At 32.8% G+C, this 21,906-nt stretch overlaps 1 protein-coding gene across 1 annotated transcript in view; it reads right to left on the reverse strand.

The window, feature by feature from the left end:
- Positions 1-1,176: 1,176 nt before the first annotated feature.
- LOC128162186 (von Willebrand factor D and EGF domain-containing protein-like) overlaps positions 1,177-21,906 on the reverse strand; it is a 38,986-nt gene continuing 18,256 nt past the window's right edge. The window contains exons 9-18 of the mRNA XM_052825373.1: positions 21,500-21,649; positions 14,843-15,064; positions 14,480-14,682; positions 13,822-14,179; positions 13,292-13,447; positions 13,013-13,196; positions 12,614-12,798; positions 8,758-9,001; positions 1,470-1,575; positions 1,177-1,339 (exon numbers count right to left, since the gene is read on the reverse strand). Of these exons, the coding sequence (XP_052681333.1) occupies positions 1,177-1,339; positions 1,470-1,575; positions 8,758-9,001; positions 12,614-12,798; positions 13,013-13,196; positions 13,292-13,447; positions 13,822-14,179; positions 14,480-14,682; positions 14,843-15,064; positions 21,500-21,649 (1,971 nt within the window). The remainder of the gene's footprint in view (positions 1,340-1,469; positions 1,576-8,757; positions 9,002-12,613; positions 12,799-13,012; positions 13,197-13,291; positions 13,448-13,821; positions 14,180-14,479; positions 14,683-14,842; positions 15,065-21,499; positions 21,650-21,906) is intronic.

The following is a 21,906-nucleotide window of genomic DNA, read 5'->3' on the forward strand; positions in this document are numbered from 1 at the left end:
AATATAAACAAGATACAGGGCTCACGATTCTTTGTCATGTAAAAAAGGCCCGTGCCCTGATTTTGTTTACAAGGATTCAACGTGCCAGAAAAATCGTATTCAAGTTGATTTGTCTATCTTCTTATTAATTTTACGCACAATCATATAAATAGTTACTACCGTTTAACACATTCATTTTAGGTTTAAAACTAGAATTTTTCCTTGAACATTCAAAATGTAAACAAACGTTTTATTTACATAGCAAATAATTATCTCTGTAACTCGCTTTTAACTCTACAAATGAAACTAAAATTTTGGTCGCCTATTAAAAATGTATTACTTAAACTTTGTAAAGATTAAAATCGGAAAAATAATTTTTGGCCAATATCGTGACCATGCCCCTTTAAGGATACAATCTGCAATATAGTACATGTATATGAAAGATGCCTACAGATTTGTGAAATCCAGGATATAGTTTCTTTCAATGATGATTCATCACAACAGTTTTGTTTGATAGGATGTATCGGGGCTTGAATTAACATTTGGTAAACACATTGAAAAATCATGTTTTAAACTGTCAATTTCTATGAACTATGACGAAAATAAGCTACACATCCCCGAGTTTTGTTTTGACTTATAGAATATATCTAGAATGTCCACAGTCTCTCCAAAAAGGCATTAAACAAGCTCTTTACTTCCTCTGTAAATTGATGTCAAATTGAATATAGGTATCAGGATTACTTTTCTGATGATTTATATTATAATTAAGAATTACAAAAAAACTGTTTGATTTTTAGATAATTCCTTTAAAGCCATAAAGTACAGGGAACATTTGAGAAATCAATTATGACGTCATAATGGTTCTTGCACCAAAAGACACTTTGGAATCATTGAATGGATCTTGAATTAACTTACGTATTTTACCCTTCACTTTATCGGTGAAAGGAGGTAGTTATTCATAGATCAAAGAGTTAGTTGTATTCTGCCCCCCCCCCCCCCCCCGGGGGGAGGGGGGGGGGCTAGGTTCCGAAACACATTAAACACATTACATTATTTTGAAGAATATATGACATTCTGAAATTAAAGTGTAAACTAACAAGGTTAGTAAAAAATCCCTCATACATACGAAGTAAAAAGGTAAATGACCACTAATAAGATCACAAGCTGCAGATCTGTGAAAGCTGTTTTGTGTGTCGTCTAGCCATCAAATGCATCATTGGACAAGTCCACCACAGGTGGCTTGAGTATTTCGTAATTTTGAGATGTGGATTTTTCAAGTTCGAGGTTTATCGTATCGTAGCGCTGGACCGTTGGATGCTTGGGCAAATGTCGCTGTTCCTTTATGTCAACACACCATGGACTTAAATATAACAATAATATGAATCAGACATGTTTCATTACATGTATCATCTCGTTTGATTTTCTTTCAGATTTTTCGTAATATCATTATAAAAGCAACATGTTACACTAATGGAAATACTTTAATTTACCTAAAATGACCTCTGTGTTTTCGTTTTATGAATATCAAGACAGTAATTGTACCAATGATGAACACACAAACAACACAAACGCTGAAAATCCAAGGTAGGGAAGTATCTGCCAAACAAAACAATAATTACATTTTAAAATCCGTTAATTATAACAATCACATCTACCGGGTAATTTTTCAGAGAAAATTTACAACTTTTTATACTGTTGATGACAAAGCCAAATAACGATCAATCCAATTTCAATTAATTCGATGGTGAACAATCCCTTTGGTTAAGAACTTTACAGGGAAGGTTGCAAAGGGAACCCAGTCCACTTGAAAGTCTGAGCTCAGTCCGTGCAGGTCAAAGAACATCGTGCTCTTAATGTATACGTAGCTTTAGTTTCGACGGATCAAGAAATAATCCACGCAAATTATCAGCAAAAGCATAAATAGATATCAATCAACGATATAACAGATGTTATTCATTGCTACTAAAATGAATTACATTTAACTTTTTAAAAACCAAACATTACATTAATTATAGTTTTTTAAATTGGAAGAATATACAGTTAAACTCGGTTTTAGCGAGGTCCTAAGGACCAATGGATCTACGTCGATATACCATTATTCCTATAGATGTGACGAAGAAAATTGTACCTCAATGCAATCAATTCCTCAAATTAAAAACATTCAAATATTTAATTTGTCTTCTCTGTTATTATTAAATTACTGTTGTTTACCTCGCGTAAACTCGTGCAACTTTTATAACTTTACTCACACTTGATTGATGAATACACTGGAATGAAAATTGTTGTCACCTGACGTGTTAAAGAGCTATAGAAATCTGTATTCAAAAATAACAAATGGCTACAAACCAGGATAATTTTTCGCTGTATTATTTTCTTAGAAATAGCGATAATTCCTTTATACCCGCAAAAGAAATGTGTCAGAACAATGGAAACTGTTTTAACGGTGTCGTTTCTTTTTTACTCGTGTCTGAAAAACTATCAAAATTGATGTAAATTTCACATTATCCATTGTATAAAAAGGGGGCCCCAGAGAGTAGTTGTATACAGCATATCATCCTTCAATTTTGTTTGTACAAGTATTTAGCATTTAGCGAGACATTTCTAATGATCAACCGAAATTTCAGCGTTAATCGTAGAATAATAAGCAAGATACAGAGCTTACAATTCTGCTAGGTTTGAGTCATATTTTGTTCACATGAGTTTATTGCATTCAGATTTTTAACTTGGTATTTTTTATTCAGCATTTAAAGTGGAAAAAAGAATGAAGAATTCGAAGCTTAACACTAAAATATGGTTGGTAAATAGAAATTGTAAACAATTAAACACAAGAAACATGCACTATAACAAATGAAGAGCACAATTAATTTTTCAAAATGAATCAAATATATGTATATACCTACATATTTCCGTCAGCGATATTAAACTTTATTTAAACTGAATAAACTCGAGAAAATGCTCAGCATCTCAACAAAACACATTGCATTAATTGACCATTGCGCAAAAGATTATACCGAATTACCGAATGAATTGTATTTTAGTACTTTAATACGTCAGATTTTGATTAATTTGCGCAGGGAAACAGTTAACTGTCTGATTTTTCGAAGTTTCTGTTTGATTTGATACGTAAAAATAACAAAATACAGGCAATAGTTCCCAGGTTACAAAGCATAAATAATGAAAACAAAACAAAAATCAAAACAAGCTAACATCACCGTCATTTGTAAAAACTGTCAACGCAATGAAATATTTAACCTCAATTTACTTCTCAAATCGGCACTAATGTATGTTTCAAAGATTCCATTCGCACGCGAACTGTTGCACAACAAACAAATTCATCTTTGTGAGATCGACCCGTTTATCATATGTCATGGCTGCTTTAAACAGAGAAGCTCGTTTTAGAAGTATGGACTACGAGTCTTGATAAAATGGATAGGCAAACCCGGGCCGGGGCAAAATAAACCCGGGACAGATCGGCAATCGTCAATTCCAAAATACGCATCGTTTTGCAGCAATATTTACAGCGAATACAAATAAACTGGTCCGTAACATATCCTGAACATTTTAATGAGATTGGCAGATCAATAACTGCTAATCTTTTGTTTTGCTCCTGCCCGGGTTTGCCTACCCATTTTATCAAGACTCATTGAACACCGAACCCGAAGCTATAAACTGATTCAAACACGCCTCTTCTTTATTATTATTTTCGTAATAAATCAGATTTGAAACAGAATTAGCCCATAACTTTTGCAAATTTTATTTTCCTTTTCATAAGGATTATTTATTCTAAATTAGTTCTTGAGAAGATTTTTAAAAATGCACCCCCCTTTTTCAACAGTTTCGAGGTTTTCTCCGCTTTTAATAAAGATCGGTGTTTTATCTTTTGCAATTTATCTTTGCCATCCCATAAGACAACTTTGTGCCAAATTTAGTTGAAATTGGCCAAGTGGTTTTAGAGAAGAAGTTCAAAATGTAAAAAGTTTACAGACGGACATACAGACAGACAAAATGTGAGCAGAATAGCTCACTTAAGCTTTCAGCTCAGGTGAGCTAAAAAAGTTGAAAATGTAATAAGTTTTCAGACGGACAGACTTACGCTCCCAAAAAGTGATCAGAAAACCTCACTTGAGCTTCAAATGCAAATAAGCTAGATGTGTAAAACATAACCAGAATAAAATGTGACTTACTATCTTCTTCAGAGTCTGTTTTCTTTGGAGTTCGGATGACATGTTGACATGTGAACTAGAAATGTGAAACGTGAGATATAAATGGAAATGATTTTCTCTTATTCATTAAAATAAAATAGGAATTAAAAAGATAAACATGTGTTCATGAAAATAACAGCTTTAAGATGAATATGGCTTTAAGGTTAAAAAACGATTTTTTTATCAATATAAATAATATAATAGTCTATGAATTTTTAAGAAAAAAATCTTTAAGTTAAAAATGTATGGAGGGTAATCGTGTTCAAAAATCCAGACATGTAAACTTGTAAATCCGAATATGCAATCATGTTGATGTGTGAGCCTGAGCATGAATATGTGTAATTCTGATCGTGTAACCTATAAAACTCGGGCATAAACACGTGTAAGATTTGACTCAGTTCCTTCGCATGATGCACATTTGCAACTTTATTGTTTATATTAGTTAATTAAACCTTCAACTTTGCACACTTTCAATCCGTAGTTTCTGCATTTGTAACTTCAGGCTCGGCAATAGCACATCTGACATGATACAAATTGACAAATGTAAAGTCTACAAGTTTGTCGAATTTTGACATGACCTTATATGGAAACAGTAACGTCACTGATAAAAAAAAAAAGGCTAGCTGCAGGTAAAGGCATGCCGTAATCGCCGGAATAGGGACGGAATAAATTAAAAAAACATATTAATTAAGCCTCTAATCATATTATCTCTGGATAACAACATTTCATAGAGTATTATTTTCGGAAAATTAAATTATGAGATTGGTGTACATTTTATCAAGAGAATGTATAAAAGATGCGAGTAAAGAATTCGATCGGCTTCAGATATCCTCTTAGAACTGAAGAAAATTGCATTTAATGACTTTGTTTGAATACACGTGTATAATGATATATACGCATTTTTATTCATAGGCGTCTGAACCGGGAGGGGGGGGGGCTTAGCCCCCCCCCCCCCCACTCTTTTGTCAAGTTAGACCTAACCATTAGGAACATACAGTACCCGCAACGTTATTTTTTACAAGATAAACGATAGGATAGGATTCACGCACGATAGGATAGTATTAACGCACAATATAACAGTATACACGGACGAAAGGATAGGATTAACGCACGATAGAACAATATACACCCACGATATGATAGGATTGATACACGATAGGAAAGGATAAACGATGTTCATGATAAACGTATGATCGCTTTAAACGATATTTACGAACAAACTGATAATGGCAGAATTTGAGAGAGAACACGTACAAATAAAGATTTACGTGGAATTTCTTTTTAGTAACAATTGCCGAGATGTTAATCATCGCTGCATCATTTATAGAATGTATAAAAATGACCAGTTAATTGTTTTTCAACTAAAATTATGAGCTTTAATGATCAATAAATTTTCTGTATTGTTAAAATTGTTTTCATAACCGAACACCCTAGCCGATCGCCGCGAATGTTTCAGCCCGAGATTAAATCACTTGGAAAATAGCGGGTTTAATTATATAAATCCAACTCTTGTATAAAGTAAATATAAAAGCTTTCATAAGTACATTTCTTTCTGTTTAAGAATATGATGCATTAAAAACGAATTATTACAGACAAGTTAAATAAATATTTACGCAGATCATTCTGCGTACGATTTGTTAACATTGTTTTCATTACCACACACCCTAGCTGATTGTCAAGAACATTTCAGCCTGAAATCAAATATCACACGGAAAATAACGGGTTCAAAATACAACTCGGGTTTTAATTAAATATAAATTATATCATAAATAGTTTTGTTTATGTAAAATATGATGTAACAAAATTATATTGCATAAAAGGTAATGTTTACGCACGTATACACTCTGCGTACGATTCAATATATTCGATATACAGGTAAATATGTTACCTTGTTCCTAAGAACTTCGTTTTTCATTTTCAATGTTAACATATATGATTTACATATAATGTGGGTTAATATTGATCTAAAAAATTAAAAATTAGTATCCTGACGGAATGTTGGATAAGATTTTACAATTCTTGTTCGATAAATATTCGTATACGGCGCACCGAACGAGTTGCAACTTAGTAATAATTATGAAAAGGCACGAAACGATTAACACGATAGGATAAACGGAAGAATTGTTGAAATTAAACGATAAACCTGATAGGATTAACGCACGATAGGATAGGATTAACGCACGATAGAACAGTATACACGCACGATAGGATAGAATTAACGCACGATAGAACAGTATACACGCACGATACGATAGGATTGATACACGATACGATAGGGTAGGATTGTAAAAAGTAACGTTGCGGGTACTGTAGCAACAGGGAGGATTCAACCCCCCCCCCCCTACTTTTTCCTCGCAACAAACAAAATTGTTCTTTAAAAGACCTTAAAGAGAATGAAATATTAATAGTGATATTGAAAATTAAAGTCATAGTAGGTATACTAGCACACCCCCCACCACCACCACCGCGGATTAGGAATTTCATGATTTTGGGGGGGAAAATTGGGCAGGTACATGTAATATTATGTAATATTGGAGCTATTGGTATACCCTCCCCCGCGGATCAGAATTTTCAAGATTATGGGAATTCTTGTCAATATTTTTCATGATTAGTTTAGCCCCCCCCCCCCCCCTCCCCCCCATCAATTTGCTCCCGACACCACTGTTATTAGAGTACATGCAACAAATTGTTAAAGTATAGGCCTCGGCAGAATTAAGAAAATATCTCCAAATGCATCCTTATCGCTGCCAAAAAGTTGTGACACCCCCCCCCCCCCCACGCGAAAAATTACACGGGGTCCGTCAGCTGAGTTGTAAAGTTATCAATAAGAAAAACAAACTATTTTAAGACATTGGTTTTGAGATTGTCATTACCCGGTAATATGAGACATAAGAAGTTACACCCTCTTTAAAAAAATGAATAACAATTCCAAAGATAAGGTTAACTGTCGTGAAAGAAATGTTTCTTTGCATTGTCGGCAATATATAGGGAAAAAAGCCTATCATGCAGGTAAAAATTGACATTTTTTAAAAATTATTTTAAGCAATTATTACGGGATTGAGTATGACGTCCTGAATGTCGGTTCAATTCAGACTCACTTTGTGAAGTTGGCTGATGAAAATTTTCTGGAGAGCTAGTATAATACAGCTTTACAGCCACTTGTGAACTAGCTGCAGGTCTGTAGCTCCCTGTCTAAAAATACAGATGGACGATCTTTGAGCTACAGTGCCTCCCATAGTAAAACTTCAATTTACGGCGCACAAAAAATATGCGCTAGTTTTTTTTTATTATTATTGAAGATTGTGTTATTATTTATCTTTCACTTACACAACAACAAAAAGTATAAATACATGTAAAGTAACATAATTTTTTCCGCGAAAAATTACCAAATCCTTGCAGGTCGTTTATTCTAACTAATTCAGAAAAATAAAAAGAGTAAAAATGGGGTACTCTATATGCAATGTTTTTGCCCAAAAATGACTAAGTTCAACAGCTGATATTTTTATAAACTATCAGAAATCAAAATCATAGCAATTTGCATACTTCTGATATACAATGTATACGTATAAATGATCTGCAAAAGAACAACTTCCTATCTTGAAAACTGTTCGAGGAGTTCTCGGTACAATAAGGGTACCTTTTTGACAGCCACTCACCCGTCTGCAATTTTTACTATTTCAATAATCGGAAACCCGGTTAAAAATTCACTCTCAAAATTCTTAGAATTCAGAAGCAATGGAGTTACATGGGACCTCACGGCGGTCTTCGAACCCCATACCGCTCAAAATATATTTACCCCCTTAGGAAATTTCTTGATCCGTCTCATTTCTAGAAAAGAGTACGCATTTACTTATATTCCAGTTTAAATTACATGTCAATTTTTTTTTTAGAGATATAAGATATTAGGCATTTCCTTTTATAATTCCATGAGAATTATATTACGGAAATTAGCGCATTCGTCACATCGGCAACGATTTTTTTTCTACTAGAACCTCTTCCTGTTTGGTCCAGTTTCAGTCATACCTCTTCTTTTTTTTCTAAAAATAATAATGGTGTTTTCGATATAAAAAGGTGTCGTTCATTAAAAGCTTATTGCAACAGTTGTTTATTTTTCGTTCATTCCGGTCCGGCGGTTACGGCATGCCTTTTCTAGCAGCAAGGCAGTTGCCATATAAGGTCATGTCAAAATTCGACAAACTTGTAGACTTTACATTTGTCAATTTGTATCATGTCAGATGTGCTATTGCCGAGCCTGAAGTTACAAATGCAGAAACTACGGATTGAAAGTGTGCAAAGTTGAAGGTTTAATTAACTAATATAAACAATAATGTTGCAAAATGTGCATCATGCGAAGGAACTGAGTCAAATCTTACACGTGTTTATGCCCGAGTTTTATATGTTACACGATCAGAATTACACATATTCATGCTCAGACTCACACATCAACATGATTGCATATTCGGATTTACAAGTTTACATGTCTGGATTTTTTAACACGATTACCCTCCATAAAAATGGGCGTATACAAAATATAAGACATTTGGAAAAAATTAATGTTTTGTTACCGTGTTGTTACATTCCAGTGTTGATGCATTACAACTGTAACATACATCATTGTAGATTAGCATTACCAATGAGTCGCTGAAGTTTAATACATCATAAGATAAAGTAATATAAAACCCTCTTCCATAAAGCTTTCCGGATGTAGTTCGTTTTTTAAGGGAGTTCGGTGGAAAGTTGACCCTTACAATGGTAGGATTTACATAAGTTGCTTGGACATAGTAAGTTGAAAGCACCGCTGTTCGTCCATTTTCAGTAATCTGAAGTGTAAACATTTAAAGGGACCCAAACATGGTTTGAAATCAACATTTTATTTATTTATTTTTTGTATGCAAAAAATGCTGAACTTGTGCATCCTAAATAATTGATCAAAATTTTAATGTTAGAATTGAATTTACAAGCAAGATACAACTCTAAGAATTCATTGCTATATAAACAAATTAAAGATCGAGTCGATTTGTTTACAAACAATTTAAAGCAAATATATTCATATAAAGCAACATTTGATTGAAACTTATACCATGCAATGTAACATATGTGTAAACAGTAACAAGACTCAAACTTTGTCTACAAAACAAAGAATCTCAAACTCTGTATCTTGCTTGTAACTCGTAATTTGACACTCAAATTTTGACAAAGCATTTTAGACATTTAAAATGGTAAATTAAAATTTAAAAAAAAAGCTCAAATCGTGTCTAGGTCCCTCTAAAGTTAATGTCAATATAAAAACGGATGATATAATGATGTGGTTATCTAATTGTGAATTTTTGTGTAAGTTATTACTAAAATATGTTTAGCCTTCAAATTAGTCCAAGAATTTTACATAACTATATGTATCGTTATTATAATTATTTTTGTGAAAGTTAAGATAAAAATATTATGATTAATTGCCAGTCCCCTTTGCTTTTGAATTAAAAAAAAAAAACAAGTGCATTGCTCTTGAATCAAGCTACTGTGTACTGTTTATGAGCATATATTTGTGTTTCGGTGATTACTGAGATTTTATGAGGGGGTAGAAACTAATTGGAATTGGAACGGTTTCCGATTACTGTGGAATCATTTAAATTCGTGGGGGCCGATTTTCGTGGATTGTGGATTTTTGCTTATTCGTGGGGATGTAATTTCACGGATGCGCCGGTTTTCAGTATTAGTAACTAAGATAACGCTTTCTAAATTTGTTTTCGTTGAGGATGTAAATTCGTGGGGAAGGGCTATCCACGAATACCACGAAAATTGAGCCACCACGAATTCTTATGTTTCTACAGTAATTGGCCCGTAGTCTGTAAGCGTTTGCAATTAAAACTGATAGTTGGCTTTTAGCTATGAGGATACTGTCCAATGCATGGTTAAAGATTTCATAATGCTTTGATAAAAAGTGAATATGGTTTTGTGTGGTCAGAAGAGATATCATTTTATCAAAGATTTCACACAAAAAATTGGGAAATTAATCATTGAATAGTTATGAACCCCATCAATAATACAGTTCTCTGGATATTGAATTTCAAAGTATAAATGATTTTTACTATCCAATTCATAGAGCCCTATCCTAACACCAAAACCCAGGACCTATGGTTCAATTGCTTTCAATTGATAAAGGGCTCGTTGTTGAACATTGTCATGTATACATGCAGTTTAACTGCTAGATGCCAAAAAAGAAAGACTTTCAATTTTGAATACATATCTAATCTTTACTTAAGGTTTAGGTCCATTTTGAAATTCAATTTGAAACATATAGGTACATGTAATGTTTCCACTTCTATGTCACATTTGGTAAATTGTCAAAAACGTTTCGAAATTTTTCAAAAATGTCCCAAATGCTTTGGTGAAAAAATAATTTAATGAACCTAGGATTGATTTTTCCTGATATCAAAACAACATTACAATTGATATCAAGTAATGCCTTAAAATTCATAACTTGTAATGATATAGCAAAATCATACATCCCATATACGCAATAAGTTACTAAAATTACAGTTCGGACTTACCACAGATCGAGGTGGATAACAACACGATTACACTTTATAAATAACATCACTTTACTTATTTCATTTTCATGCTATCGGAGTGCCAACTTATAAAATTCTTTTGGACTGTTGTAACCAGCCGGGTTGGTCGTATTTGATCTAAACGTAGATTAATTAATGAAGTTGAAAAAAGTCGCGAATCATAGTTTGATGTACGTAATCTATATTAACCATCGTAGATTGTTTGCTAAGATTATCTCCGTTTTAGAAGTTAGAATTCCGAGGCTGTAATTAAGTAATTTATATTCAGCGCCTCGACAATCTTAATTAAAATTGAATTATGATTAGTAGTTCTTTTGATTTGGTCAAATAGAAAAATGGCTATGTAAATGAGCCATATGTAAATATAAATGTCAATATAAATTAACTACTTAGATTGCATGCTCATTGTGAATTGTAAATTGTTTATAATAATGTTTTTACTTATGATTATACCAGCTGGACAGAAACAATTTGAATCATTCTCTTTTTGTGTACTTGAACGTAAATAAACCCATGTTATTAGATGCTAGCTTGGAATTAAGATACTACGTAATGTTATACACAAGGTGTCAGACTGACAATTTACAAGGTTGAAATGCGTTATTCAAACCTCTTGATCTGCTAAAAGTATGCATGCTATACACGGATACTGCTTCGCTAATATTTCTGTTAAGTAAAACCTCAAAGACATTTTGAAGTCCTGACCAGTATCTTCACTATTGTAAAACAAATAATCATGTTAAGAAATATGGGGGTTTTATTGTTGAAAATAAATGGTCCACCGCATTTGGAAATTAAAATTCTTGTGGAGTCTGCCTTTAGTTTCAAATTGTTGACCGGCTTTCTAATATTAAGTCTAATGATATTATTAAATTTAATTTTGATCTGTGTGCTTCCAAAATTCGAAAGAAGCTATATATGAAATAAATATAAAGAATATATAATTTTATAAATTAATAAAACTCGAAATAAATTGTGTTAAATCTGAAATACGAGTTATTTCATAATTAAAAGACAATGTCTTGGGCCTTAAAATACTCTCAGCAAATGACAGCAATTATCAGTACCAACAGTAAATACATGTAGCAGTAATTATCAGAACTCACAGCAAAAGCATCAGTAAATATCAGAACCAACAGCAACTATCAGTAGCAACAGTAAAATTACAATAACAAAGAGAGTCTGAAAATTGCTTTGTAAAAACCAATCGATAACACCAAAATAAATTAATATCCAAGCTTATTTAAGAGAAATATGATTTAAAGAAACAACGTAAAAAAAATCCCTGGACAATTCCAAATAGTCGGCATATTTTTTTTTCAAATTTAAAAACTTTCATTTCATGATATACAAAAATATGGTGAAAATGTAAATATTTTGTTCATTTTCAATAAAGTTTCATAGTTCAATAGCAAGTATTGATTACTTTTGAGCTGACCCTCGAAATTCAGGATGGTAACCAATCATTTTTTATCTTTTAAAATATATTTCATAAGTTAGAAAAACGTAATACACGAAATGAAAATAATAAGGGTTAAAAGAAGTATACTTGGCCACGTAAAAATAAAGAAAATTCAGTTCTCTGAACTATATATCAAGTATCTGAATAACGTGACTTTCAATTACTGTTGCACGGACGAAATTCACTAAACCCACACTTGAAAACGGGATCATAAAGTAAGTCAATCATAAAAATAAATGCTTTGTTAATGTTTTGTTTTCTAAAGTTAATGTAAGTTGTAACAAATTCTATCTTATAATCATTGATCTAGTTTTCTTTTTTGCAACATGTGTCTGTTTTAGGGGTTGGATAACAAAAATATCAATATCATACAAATATTAGTGAAAAACTGTATCTTTAGTTACCTCAAAGTCTCTAATTTTTGCATGTACAGTTTCAGCCCGAAAGTGACCAAAGATGTTTGTTTTGGCGCAAGCACGTTTACTGGTTTTGCACAATCCGTTTTCTGGTAATGTTAAATTAGCCGGAGGTGTTGATTTAGCATGTGAACAGTCCAATCCAATATAGGAAATGTTGCAGTTACACACGCCTTAAAACCAAAATCTAAGTGAACATTTTTTTTATTAATGAAACAAACACATAATGTCATCGTTGTCTCGAAAATTTTATATTTACTGTATGTGAGAGAATATAGAATTTTATCACAGAAACAAATTTATGAACATCTTTGTTAATACATTATAATAAAACGTTAGGATAATGATAAGATCAAGAAATCTGTATTAATAAAGGGATACATGTACCTTCTTTGCAAATACCGTTGGCAGTACAATTGTTTGGACAAACAAGTTTTCCTATTGTATCTACGACAGACTCTTCATCAGATTCACTTTTTACGTGGAAAATTTCGTATTTTTTAATTTGTTCAAAACAGAATTCATTCAAATTTTCGATGGTGTATCTTGAGAAATCTGTTGTTCCAGTATCCTGTTTTAAAACAATTTTAAAGGAAGTTCATTATAAACAAAAATGTAAATAAAAAACAAACGATATTGACGAAAACACATTTGAAAATCATATACCCGTATGTCTAGAACACATTCGTCAACGGCTATGTTGGTAGAATTTTCCATCGAGATAAACTTCTGACATCCAATCCGAGCAGGATCATTTAATATTATATTTTCACAATAATCACGAGCTGCTGATTCAGTCCATCCATTCGTCCATGATAGGATCTATTGTAACGATGTTTTTATTGTACATTTAAAAAGATAAGAAACTGTGATATATCATTTTTCATTGAACAAATTCATTATAGTTTAAAATTCCTCTATGTTTTAAAATTTTATACAAGAGCAAACGAAATCTACAAACTTACAATGTATAATGTATATGTATCCTCTGCTTGTGGATATCTAGTTTTGTTTGCGAACTATGCAAATCGTTTTAATAAATATTACTTGAATAAATGATTTGCTCGTTATAATAATCATAATTTAATAATTTATCAGCCGTCAATTCACAATTATTGGTTTGATAAAGGGGCGAAAATCTTTAATTTTATATATTGTAAAGTTAGCATAAATATTAATAAATAATTAACAATTACAGGAGGAATAAAGTCTGGATCAAAACTTGGATCCAATGTCAGAGGCGGAACTTCGAGGATATCATCACTCTCTACACTTCGTTTTTCAACCTGATGTATATAATCTATTGCTATGCCTTCACGCTTAAACCTGTTTTGGTTACTGTTGCATCTTGATAACGAACTTTGGGATGCAAATGCACCGTTACACATGATAGCTTGAGTTGTCAAAGAACAATTTGCTGTGTAATGATTGGCAATAGAGTTTTCATTTTGCTGAGTTTCCGTTAAACAGTCACAGTATTTTTTAAATTTGAAACTGTTACTCTCTAACAAAGTGTTGATTCCAAAGAGACTTTGCGTTGAAAATATATCCACTCTACAATATTAAACCATAGACATTTTTAAAATACAAATATAAATATTTACAAAAACAACACCAAGTGGATAATCCCTTCGCAACATCAGCTATCATACATTTTATGTTTCATTATATTAAAACACGCAAGCATGCACACGCACTCACGCATAAACATACACACATATTTAATAATAATAAATCAGTCAATCACCTTGTGGAAAAGAAAAACAATTTACCCTGTTTAAACAGGGTAACAAATGAACAAATGACATTATTACAACTTGTAGTGTATAGTACAGTATGTAGAATGCTTTATACCTCCAACTTTTTTGGAATTCTGTTTGATCGTCAATAGATGATGATTGCCCTTTGGGTATGAAATCATCCTCTATATTCCCATTAGGATTTCCACACAAACCTTCAACGTTGTCTTCATCAAAGATAGAAGGAAAAATTTGGATTTCGTATATCCAGTCTTCTCCAATCCGATACTTAACAACTGCTCCGGTATAAAGAGTTATCTTGTATAAAAAAAAAGCATTCATTTATCAAACTTTAAACTATTTCCTTTATATATATATATATATATATATATATATATATATATATATATATATGTGTGTGTGTGTGTGTGTGTGTGTGTGTGTGTGTGTACTGACATATAAAATAATCAATATTCACCTTTGTCCATCCATTTGGTCCCCCTATTTCTACTACCATGTGGCGATTGTCGCAATTACGATACAAGGTTTCATGGTGTTTAAGGGGCTCTGCTAAAATGTAAGATATTTGTTTACAAGTTCGATAGGCAAACAGAGAGTTTTCCACCCTTACAGCAACGCCACATCCACATGGGGGCGAGGCCCCTGATGACCAGCGGCAGGTAGAAAAAATTGCATGAACCTGAAAACGAAAAAATAAACGCAAATAACTATATTCAAAAAGTAATTTCTTTGTATAATTTTTCAATTATATATTAAAACGTGTGGAATTATTTAATGTGTGTAATTTGTTTTAGAAAAAGTAAAAAAAAAACACATAAAAACAAAAGCAAGCGTATGGTGTAATGAAACGGTTTTGTTTTAAAGATATAGCATTTTTCACTTACACTGAAATGCTTACTTTCAAAGTTCGTCTATTTTTTAAAAAAAGAAATCCCCGGTCTCAGCTTTTTATTTTCTTTCCATCAAAAGCCGGTTACATTGAAATCAGTTATTTAAAGATTTTTTTTTATTTTGAAGCCACTGATTAGTTCCTTAAGGTGATAAATATAATGAGTCGGTATTATTGTAGTCCACCCAAGGTTGCCAGTTGTAATTATCTCTGACTACGGGTTTGAAAATATGGTTATCTAATAATATGTGGATTCCATTATTTTGAATTACGGATACATTATTGCTTTTAATGCTAGATTGTGGGATTCCATATTTTGGTGAAGGCGGTCGCTAAAGGAATCACACCGGTAATCGGCCAATCAAAATGAACTTAGTAGATCCATATGTACTTTAGAATTATTTTTTTCCTTGACTACATTTTTACTTTTTCTTTTACTCAGTTTTAAAATTTTTTGTACCACTGAGTAGGATATTTCATGTATTTTGTTAGGTGATGATCTTTTTTCACGGGGACTTCTTCTTTCAGGGCACATGCAGCAGCTTCCTGAGGAGTGTGCAGTCTGTTAACATACAAATAGAAAACACGTGGTTTTGAGGGTAGACCTGTTTGGAGCTAGATATTTTGAGAAAATGCCATATCGCTTGCCTTTTTTCTGGTGTTAGCTGATGAGATAGGTAACAAATAACATTTCCTCCGAATATTTTGTCATGAGGAATACAAACTGATTTTTAAGAATTTTTCCCCTCTTTAGTGCTATATAGTGAAAACAATTACCGGTGTGATACCTTAAAGCCCCTTTCACAATTGGCACACGAGCAGAAGCAACCAAATATTCGTGCGACCGAACAAATTTGAAATAATTCGTCAATTGTTACCAAAATAATCGCATATGAAAAAAGTATTCGTACAAATTTTGCACGATTTAAGCGAGCGTTGTGCGATGTAAACACATTGAATCTTGCGATATATCTTGCGTCTGTGTGCGACTGTTGTACAATGAAAGCAACTGTTGAAAGATAATACGATAGGAACGCGCGACAGACTAGGTGATCGGACGATTGAACGTGCGCCAGTGTGATTGGGCGTGCGATTATGCGTTCCGTGGTACGAACGATCGTGCGAGTCAGAGGGAGTATATACACCGCCAATATTCAGTAAACATGGTTGAAAGCGAGAAAAGATGCCGCCCAAGAAGATACATATATGTAGCAGCATTTATTATTATTCCTCAATATGATTATTCTATTATATCTGATTGGTCGAGAAAGTCACGTGACAGGGCGATATCACGGGAATGGAAAAGCCGGTATGAGCATACGATGTAGACAAATATGATTAAATCAAACATATTTAATCATTATGATTCTCTTTATATCTCAGAACCAACTGAACTATCTATGAAAGAAAAGTAAGACAGTTACATTGGAAATCAAACAATCACGACGTTAATGTTGCGACTGTTGAAAAGTCAAACATCATTAAAATCAACGTATTTTGCGCAATCATATGTTGCTTGGTATGATAAAACGTTTATTGCATTAATGTTCAGGGAATATGAAGATTTGATCCCCACAAAAAAAGCCCTCGGGAAGAATGATTTTTTCTTGAGGGAATAAATCTTCATATATGTATTTCCCTCAACATTATGCAATAAATGTATATTGTAAATTTTGTTCTGAAACAGATACTTAAACAGGGTATGTATACTAGTAGCAAAGCATGGCATATTGTGGCTGATAAGTCGTGCAATGATAGTAAAACGTTGCAAGATTACATAAGACACGTTGAACAACAGTCTCACGGTCGCAAAACAGACGCATAAATACCAGCAATTTATCTTACAATCTTTATAAATCGTGTATCACTCTCGCGAGTACACAAAACGCTGTAAAACGTTCGTACTAATGTTTGTGAGTTGCACTGCGATACTTTGGATCGCGTTCGGTCGCGTCTGAATAGTGTGCATGTCCACTATTCAGAGGAGACTTGATGCGACCAGTAAAACGTATGCAACGATTGCGAGAGCTCGTGCAACGTATTCGAGAGCTCGTGCGAAGCCAAAAAAAAATCGATCGCAAAGTGGTGTAAAATGGTCGTGTGCAAGTTGTGAAAGGGGCTTAAGCTGATCGATAGTTTGGGGGGGAATTGACTAAAGGTTTGCCATCTATGCTCATCCTATTGACTCTAAATAGGGTTAAGATCGGGTGAGTTTGCTGTTGTTTATTCTTTTCAACATTGTCCATTCTTTAACAGGTGACTTCGTTTTAAGTACTTAAAAATTAAGATTTAATGGCTGTATATTCTTAACTTTCCATCAATAAAACGAAATGTATTTGCCCCGATAGCAGACATGCCGGCCAACACATTTACGGGACCACCGCCAAAGCGATCAAGTTATCATATATCTCAGAAGCTTCAGATAACGTTATCCAGAAAGACGGTACACACATAGTCTGCTATCATTGGCACCAAGAATATATCTGCCTTTATACAAGAAGCAGACATGAAAATCCATTGAGCCAGATTAGGTCTGACGTTTCGTCTACGCCTAGCAAGATAAAGACGTCAGTTACGTTATATGAAAGGTACCCGGCTTCTTGCCACTAAGACACGTACTTCAGTAGAATTTATTTTTCGACTAAAGATTACTGGCTGATGACAGCCGTGCTCTTAATGTAGGTTTAAGGAAGAATATATCTTGTTGTAGACTTGTTTTTGGACGTCACTGTCAGAAATATTTTTTCTGCATTATGCCTACACTTTTGACACTGTGCTACGAGCAAAAGCCACGTCAAATCTTTGCAAAATCTGTTTGCACCATCCTTACAACTCAAGTGGTTTTCATAACTGACAATTTAAATGTTGGCTGAAGACAATATGACCTAGGGGTCACTGGTAGGTTTTAATTACAAAACAAAATCAGATGCCTGTTTAAAAAAAGGAGTTATCCTTCCAAAATATGGAAGCTCTTTACGTTAACGGTATTTTTGAGTGACGTGTGCGATAAGATGACATTGTTTAGATATCCTTAATAATGATTTGATAAACAGAAAGAAATACAGAAAGAAATTGTTTGTTTTAATTACCTTAGATATTTTAGAAAAGTTTAGTTTTCGTTGCAGCGATGATAATAATGCGGAAGATTATAAAATTTTCTGAGTCTAACATTATCATAGAGCAAAACTAATATTCATCAATAAATGCATTCAATTTAACGTGATAATGCTTAAAAATAACACGACGTTTAACTCAGAATTATTTCACTTATAATATTTAAGAATTATTTAATTTTGGTTGTTACGTATTTCATGAATATTTGATCAGATTCGTCATAGCATGTCTTTGTCACATTAAAACGCATATGCATTTTTTTATCCGCTTGATGTTACATTTTAATTTTATAATAACGAGCTCTAATTTTATAACTCAGTTATTGAAAATTGAATTATAAGGAGTGGTATCTACTTTCTATCTACATGTATATGGTATACGGGTCAAAGGTAACAATGAAAGTAATATGTCAGTGCGCAGACAAGTTCCTTTAACATGGAAATACGTTGAAAAACTGTAAACAAATATAATTTTGTTTTATTAATTAACATTATTATTATCTTATAAAGCGGTTATACATACATGTGTAAGAGCGCAGTATTAAGCGCTCGCGCTCTTGAGTAAAGAAAGGAATAGTGTAAATATTGTTGATTAAACTTTGTGATTGAGAAAATGCATTTATTCATCATAACTCAAGTAGAGCAGTCGAATTAAAAAGAACTCAAATACGTTACCCTATGAATAGTTACGCAATAGTGTATCGTATTTTCACAACTTTGCAATCGCGAACGTGAAAAATAAAATTCGACGCTATTGCTAATTGTATTTAATTATTAAAAGTCCCATAAGCAAATATAAGTAAAAACTAGACACGATCTCGTTGCGAGCAACGAGGAGGTCTTCCGTCCGATTTCTAGAAGAAAATATGACATCATCGACTTTGATTTTCGACAACAAAACATGATATTGAAAAAGGAGTGAAGTATTTATGCTTCATTACATCGCTTTTTATAAGTTCAATTACATTGCTTTTTTAAATGCTTGCATTTCCTCCAATCAAGATTGAAAATATTAATTTTGTTTACATCTGGTCCCTAAAAACCCTAATTGGGTAACGCAAGAGAAAATCATTATATTGTTAGGATATGGAAACGTATTATACCTAATCTATAATTAATAACCTTTTACAAAATGGCTCTCATTAAAGGGCTATAGATTAAAAACATTTTAGAATTAGAAAGGACAGTTAATTCTGAAAACATTTTGTCAACAAGTGTTTAAAAATTCATAGAGGTATATGAGAAAGAAGGTTTAAGGGGCCGATCCCTTATCTCCTTATAGAGGCCGTTTGGCGAAATTTTGAAGATTGCATATGGTTAAGAATATATTTCACAAAATATCTCTCAGTAAAGAGCTACATATTAAAGACTTTAGAGCCCTTTGGTCCCTTTTGGTTTTGGGCCAGCCCCTTTTTCTTGATATCAAATGAAAGGTCATTTGATTTTAAACAAATTGTATTCAACAAGTGTTTAGAAATGTGTTACCATTCTGGAGATATATGAGAAAGAAGGTTTTAGGGGCCGATCCCTTATCTCCTTATAGGGGCCGTTTAACAAAATTTTGAAGGTTTCATATTGTTAAGAACATCTTTTTGAACAACTTTTCTTCTGTGTTGCATACCCAAATATTTTTCCTTTCTGAGATATGGGTGATCGAAATTTTGGACTTTTGGCCCCTAAAAACCCTTAATTACGTAATACATGACAAAATCGTTACACTGTTTGGATACATAACTGTGAGATAAACATATTTGCTTCTATAACATTTCACAAAATATCTCTCAGTAAAGAGCTACAGATTAAAGACTTTAGAGACCTGTGGTTCCCTAATTTTAGGGGCCAGCCCCTTTTTCTTGATATCAAATGAAAGGTCTTGTAATATAAACTTTTTTTGCATTACATGTGTTAACAAAATATTTTTCAGAAAAGAGATAAACTAAGAAAACCATGAAAAATTACGACGTTTTTTTAATCTCAATTTTCGGGACCGGGCGAGCTTAAACGCTTTTTGAGCATGACAAATATGAATGCCAAATTGCACATCTACAATCTCTTGTCTACACTCAGTTTGAACTCAATATCTTTTACTGTTTAGGAGGAGATCCCTGGAAAAGCCGACCCTCTGAAAATCGCTAAAACGTCATTTTCTCAAGAACGGAAATGACGTCATCAAAATAAAAAAAAGTATATAAAGTTCGAATTAATATCTATTAGATCTGAAAGTTTCACGAAAATCGGTTCAGCCATTTCCGAGAAATCGCCTGCACAAATTTTGTAAGAAAAAAAAAATAATAATAATAGGGAAAAAGAAACCGAACGAAAACAATAAGGTCTTCCGTTGGAAAACGGAAGACCTTAATAAGAAATTGTAAAATTTTCCAATTTCAGAGATGAAGTAGTTGGTACGTAATGAAATCTACTGAGAATCCCTTTCTTCATTAAATTGTAGATATTCAATACAAACAAGACAATTCTTAAATAATTTGAAATTTGCGCAGTTGATTTTATAGTTGTCTATTCATCTGAAGACTCTCCCTCCAATTTATTTTTATATGCCAGATGTTTATACATTATGTACATTAACATCGCATGGTGTCCTACATAATCATTATTATGACATAAATCATAGATCGCGTCGGTTTTCTTTTTAATGTTTCATGAATGTTTGCTTTCTTGTTTATTTTAAGAGCATGTTGAGATGTTTTTGGTGTACTTTTCTATGAGTTTGTGTCCCTTTTCCTACAGGGAAAAATAACTGATATGGCTGTTGCACGCTAGTCAATACATGTACAGACATTGCGAAAGATTTTTCTCGCATTAAGATACGCATGCAAAAAGCTTGCATCCGAATTTAACCGTTTTGCAATTTCAATATATTGCTTCTCGATGAGATTGCTTGAGACGGAATTAAAAGTTCTTTCACTTCATTCATGTTTATAAATGGCATAAATCTTCTTTATTTTATTTACAAATGTGTTTTCCAACGATTCATACAAAGTTATTGAAAATTATAAAATCTTTACAGACGTCGATGGTTGTACATGTAGTTGTTGTATCATTTTGCTGAGATAAATCTATGCTTTTAAATGTAAAATACCCGTGTTGTACTCACTGCTATTTGTCGTCGTTTATCTCTGTACATGATAAATTCTCCTGCCAACTTTGCCGTCCATCCCTTGTTGTCAAAAGTAACCATTCTTGGATCTGTACTTGCCGAACAAACTTTGTCTGCTGTCTTCTTATCTTTGTCAAAAAGTGATACCTAATAAGACACACAAAATCATTGACATTAGCATAAAATCAGCTGCAATGAGCATAAAAACAGCTGCAAACGCAATATTCTTCTATCAAATTATACAAGCGATTAAAAACACTGTATACATTATTTAGATGTAAACAAAAATTGATATTTTATGAAATCATTCACGCGAAAAAACAAAACACTATATATATCAAAAATGTCGAGTCGCATAAAATAATAATTTCCACAAAGTATAGTTAAATAAAACATTGTGACAT

The sequence above is a fragment of the Crassostrea angulata genome, chromosome 9 (assembly GCF_025612915.1).
Source record: "Crassostrea angulata isolate pt1a10 chromosome 9, ASM2561291v2, whole genome shotgun sequence".
Taxonomy (NCBI): domain Eukaryota; kingdom Metazoa; phylum Mollusca; class Bivalvia; order Ostreida; family Ostreidae; genus Magallana; species Magallana angulata.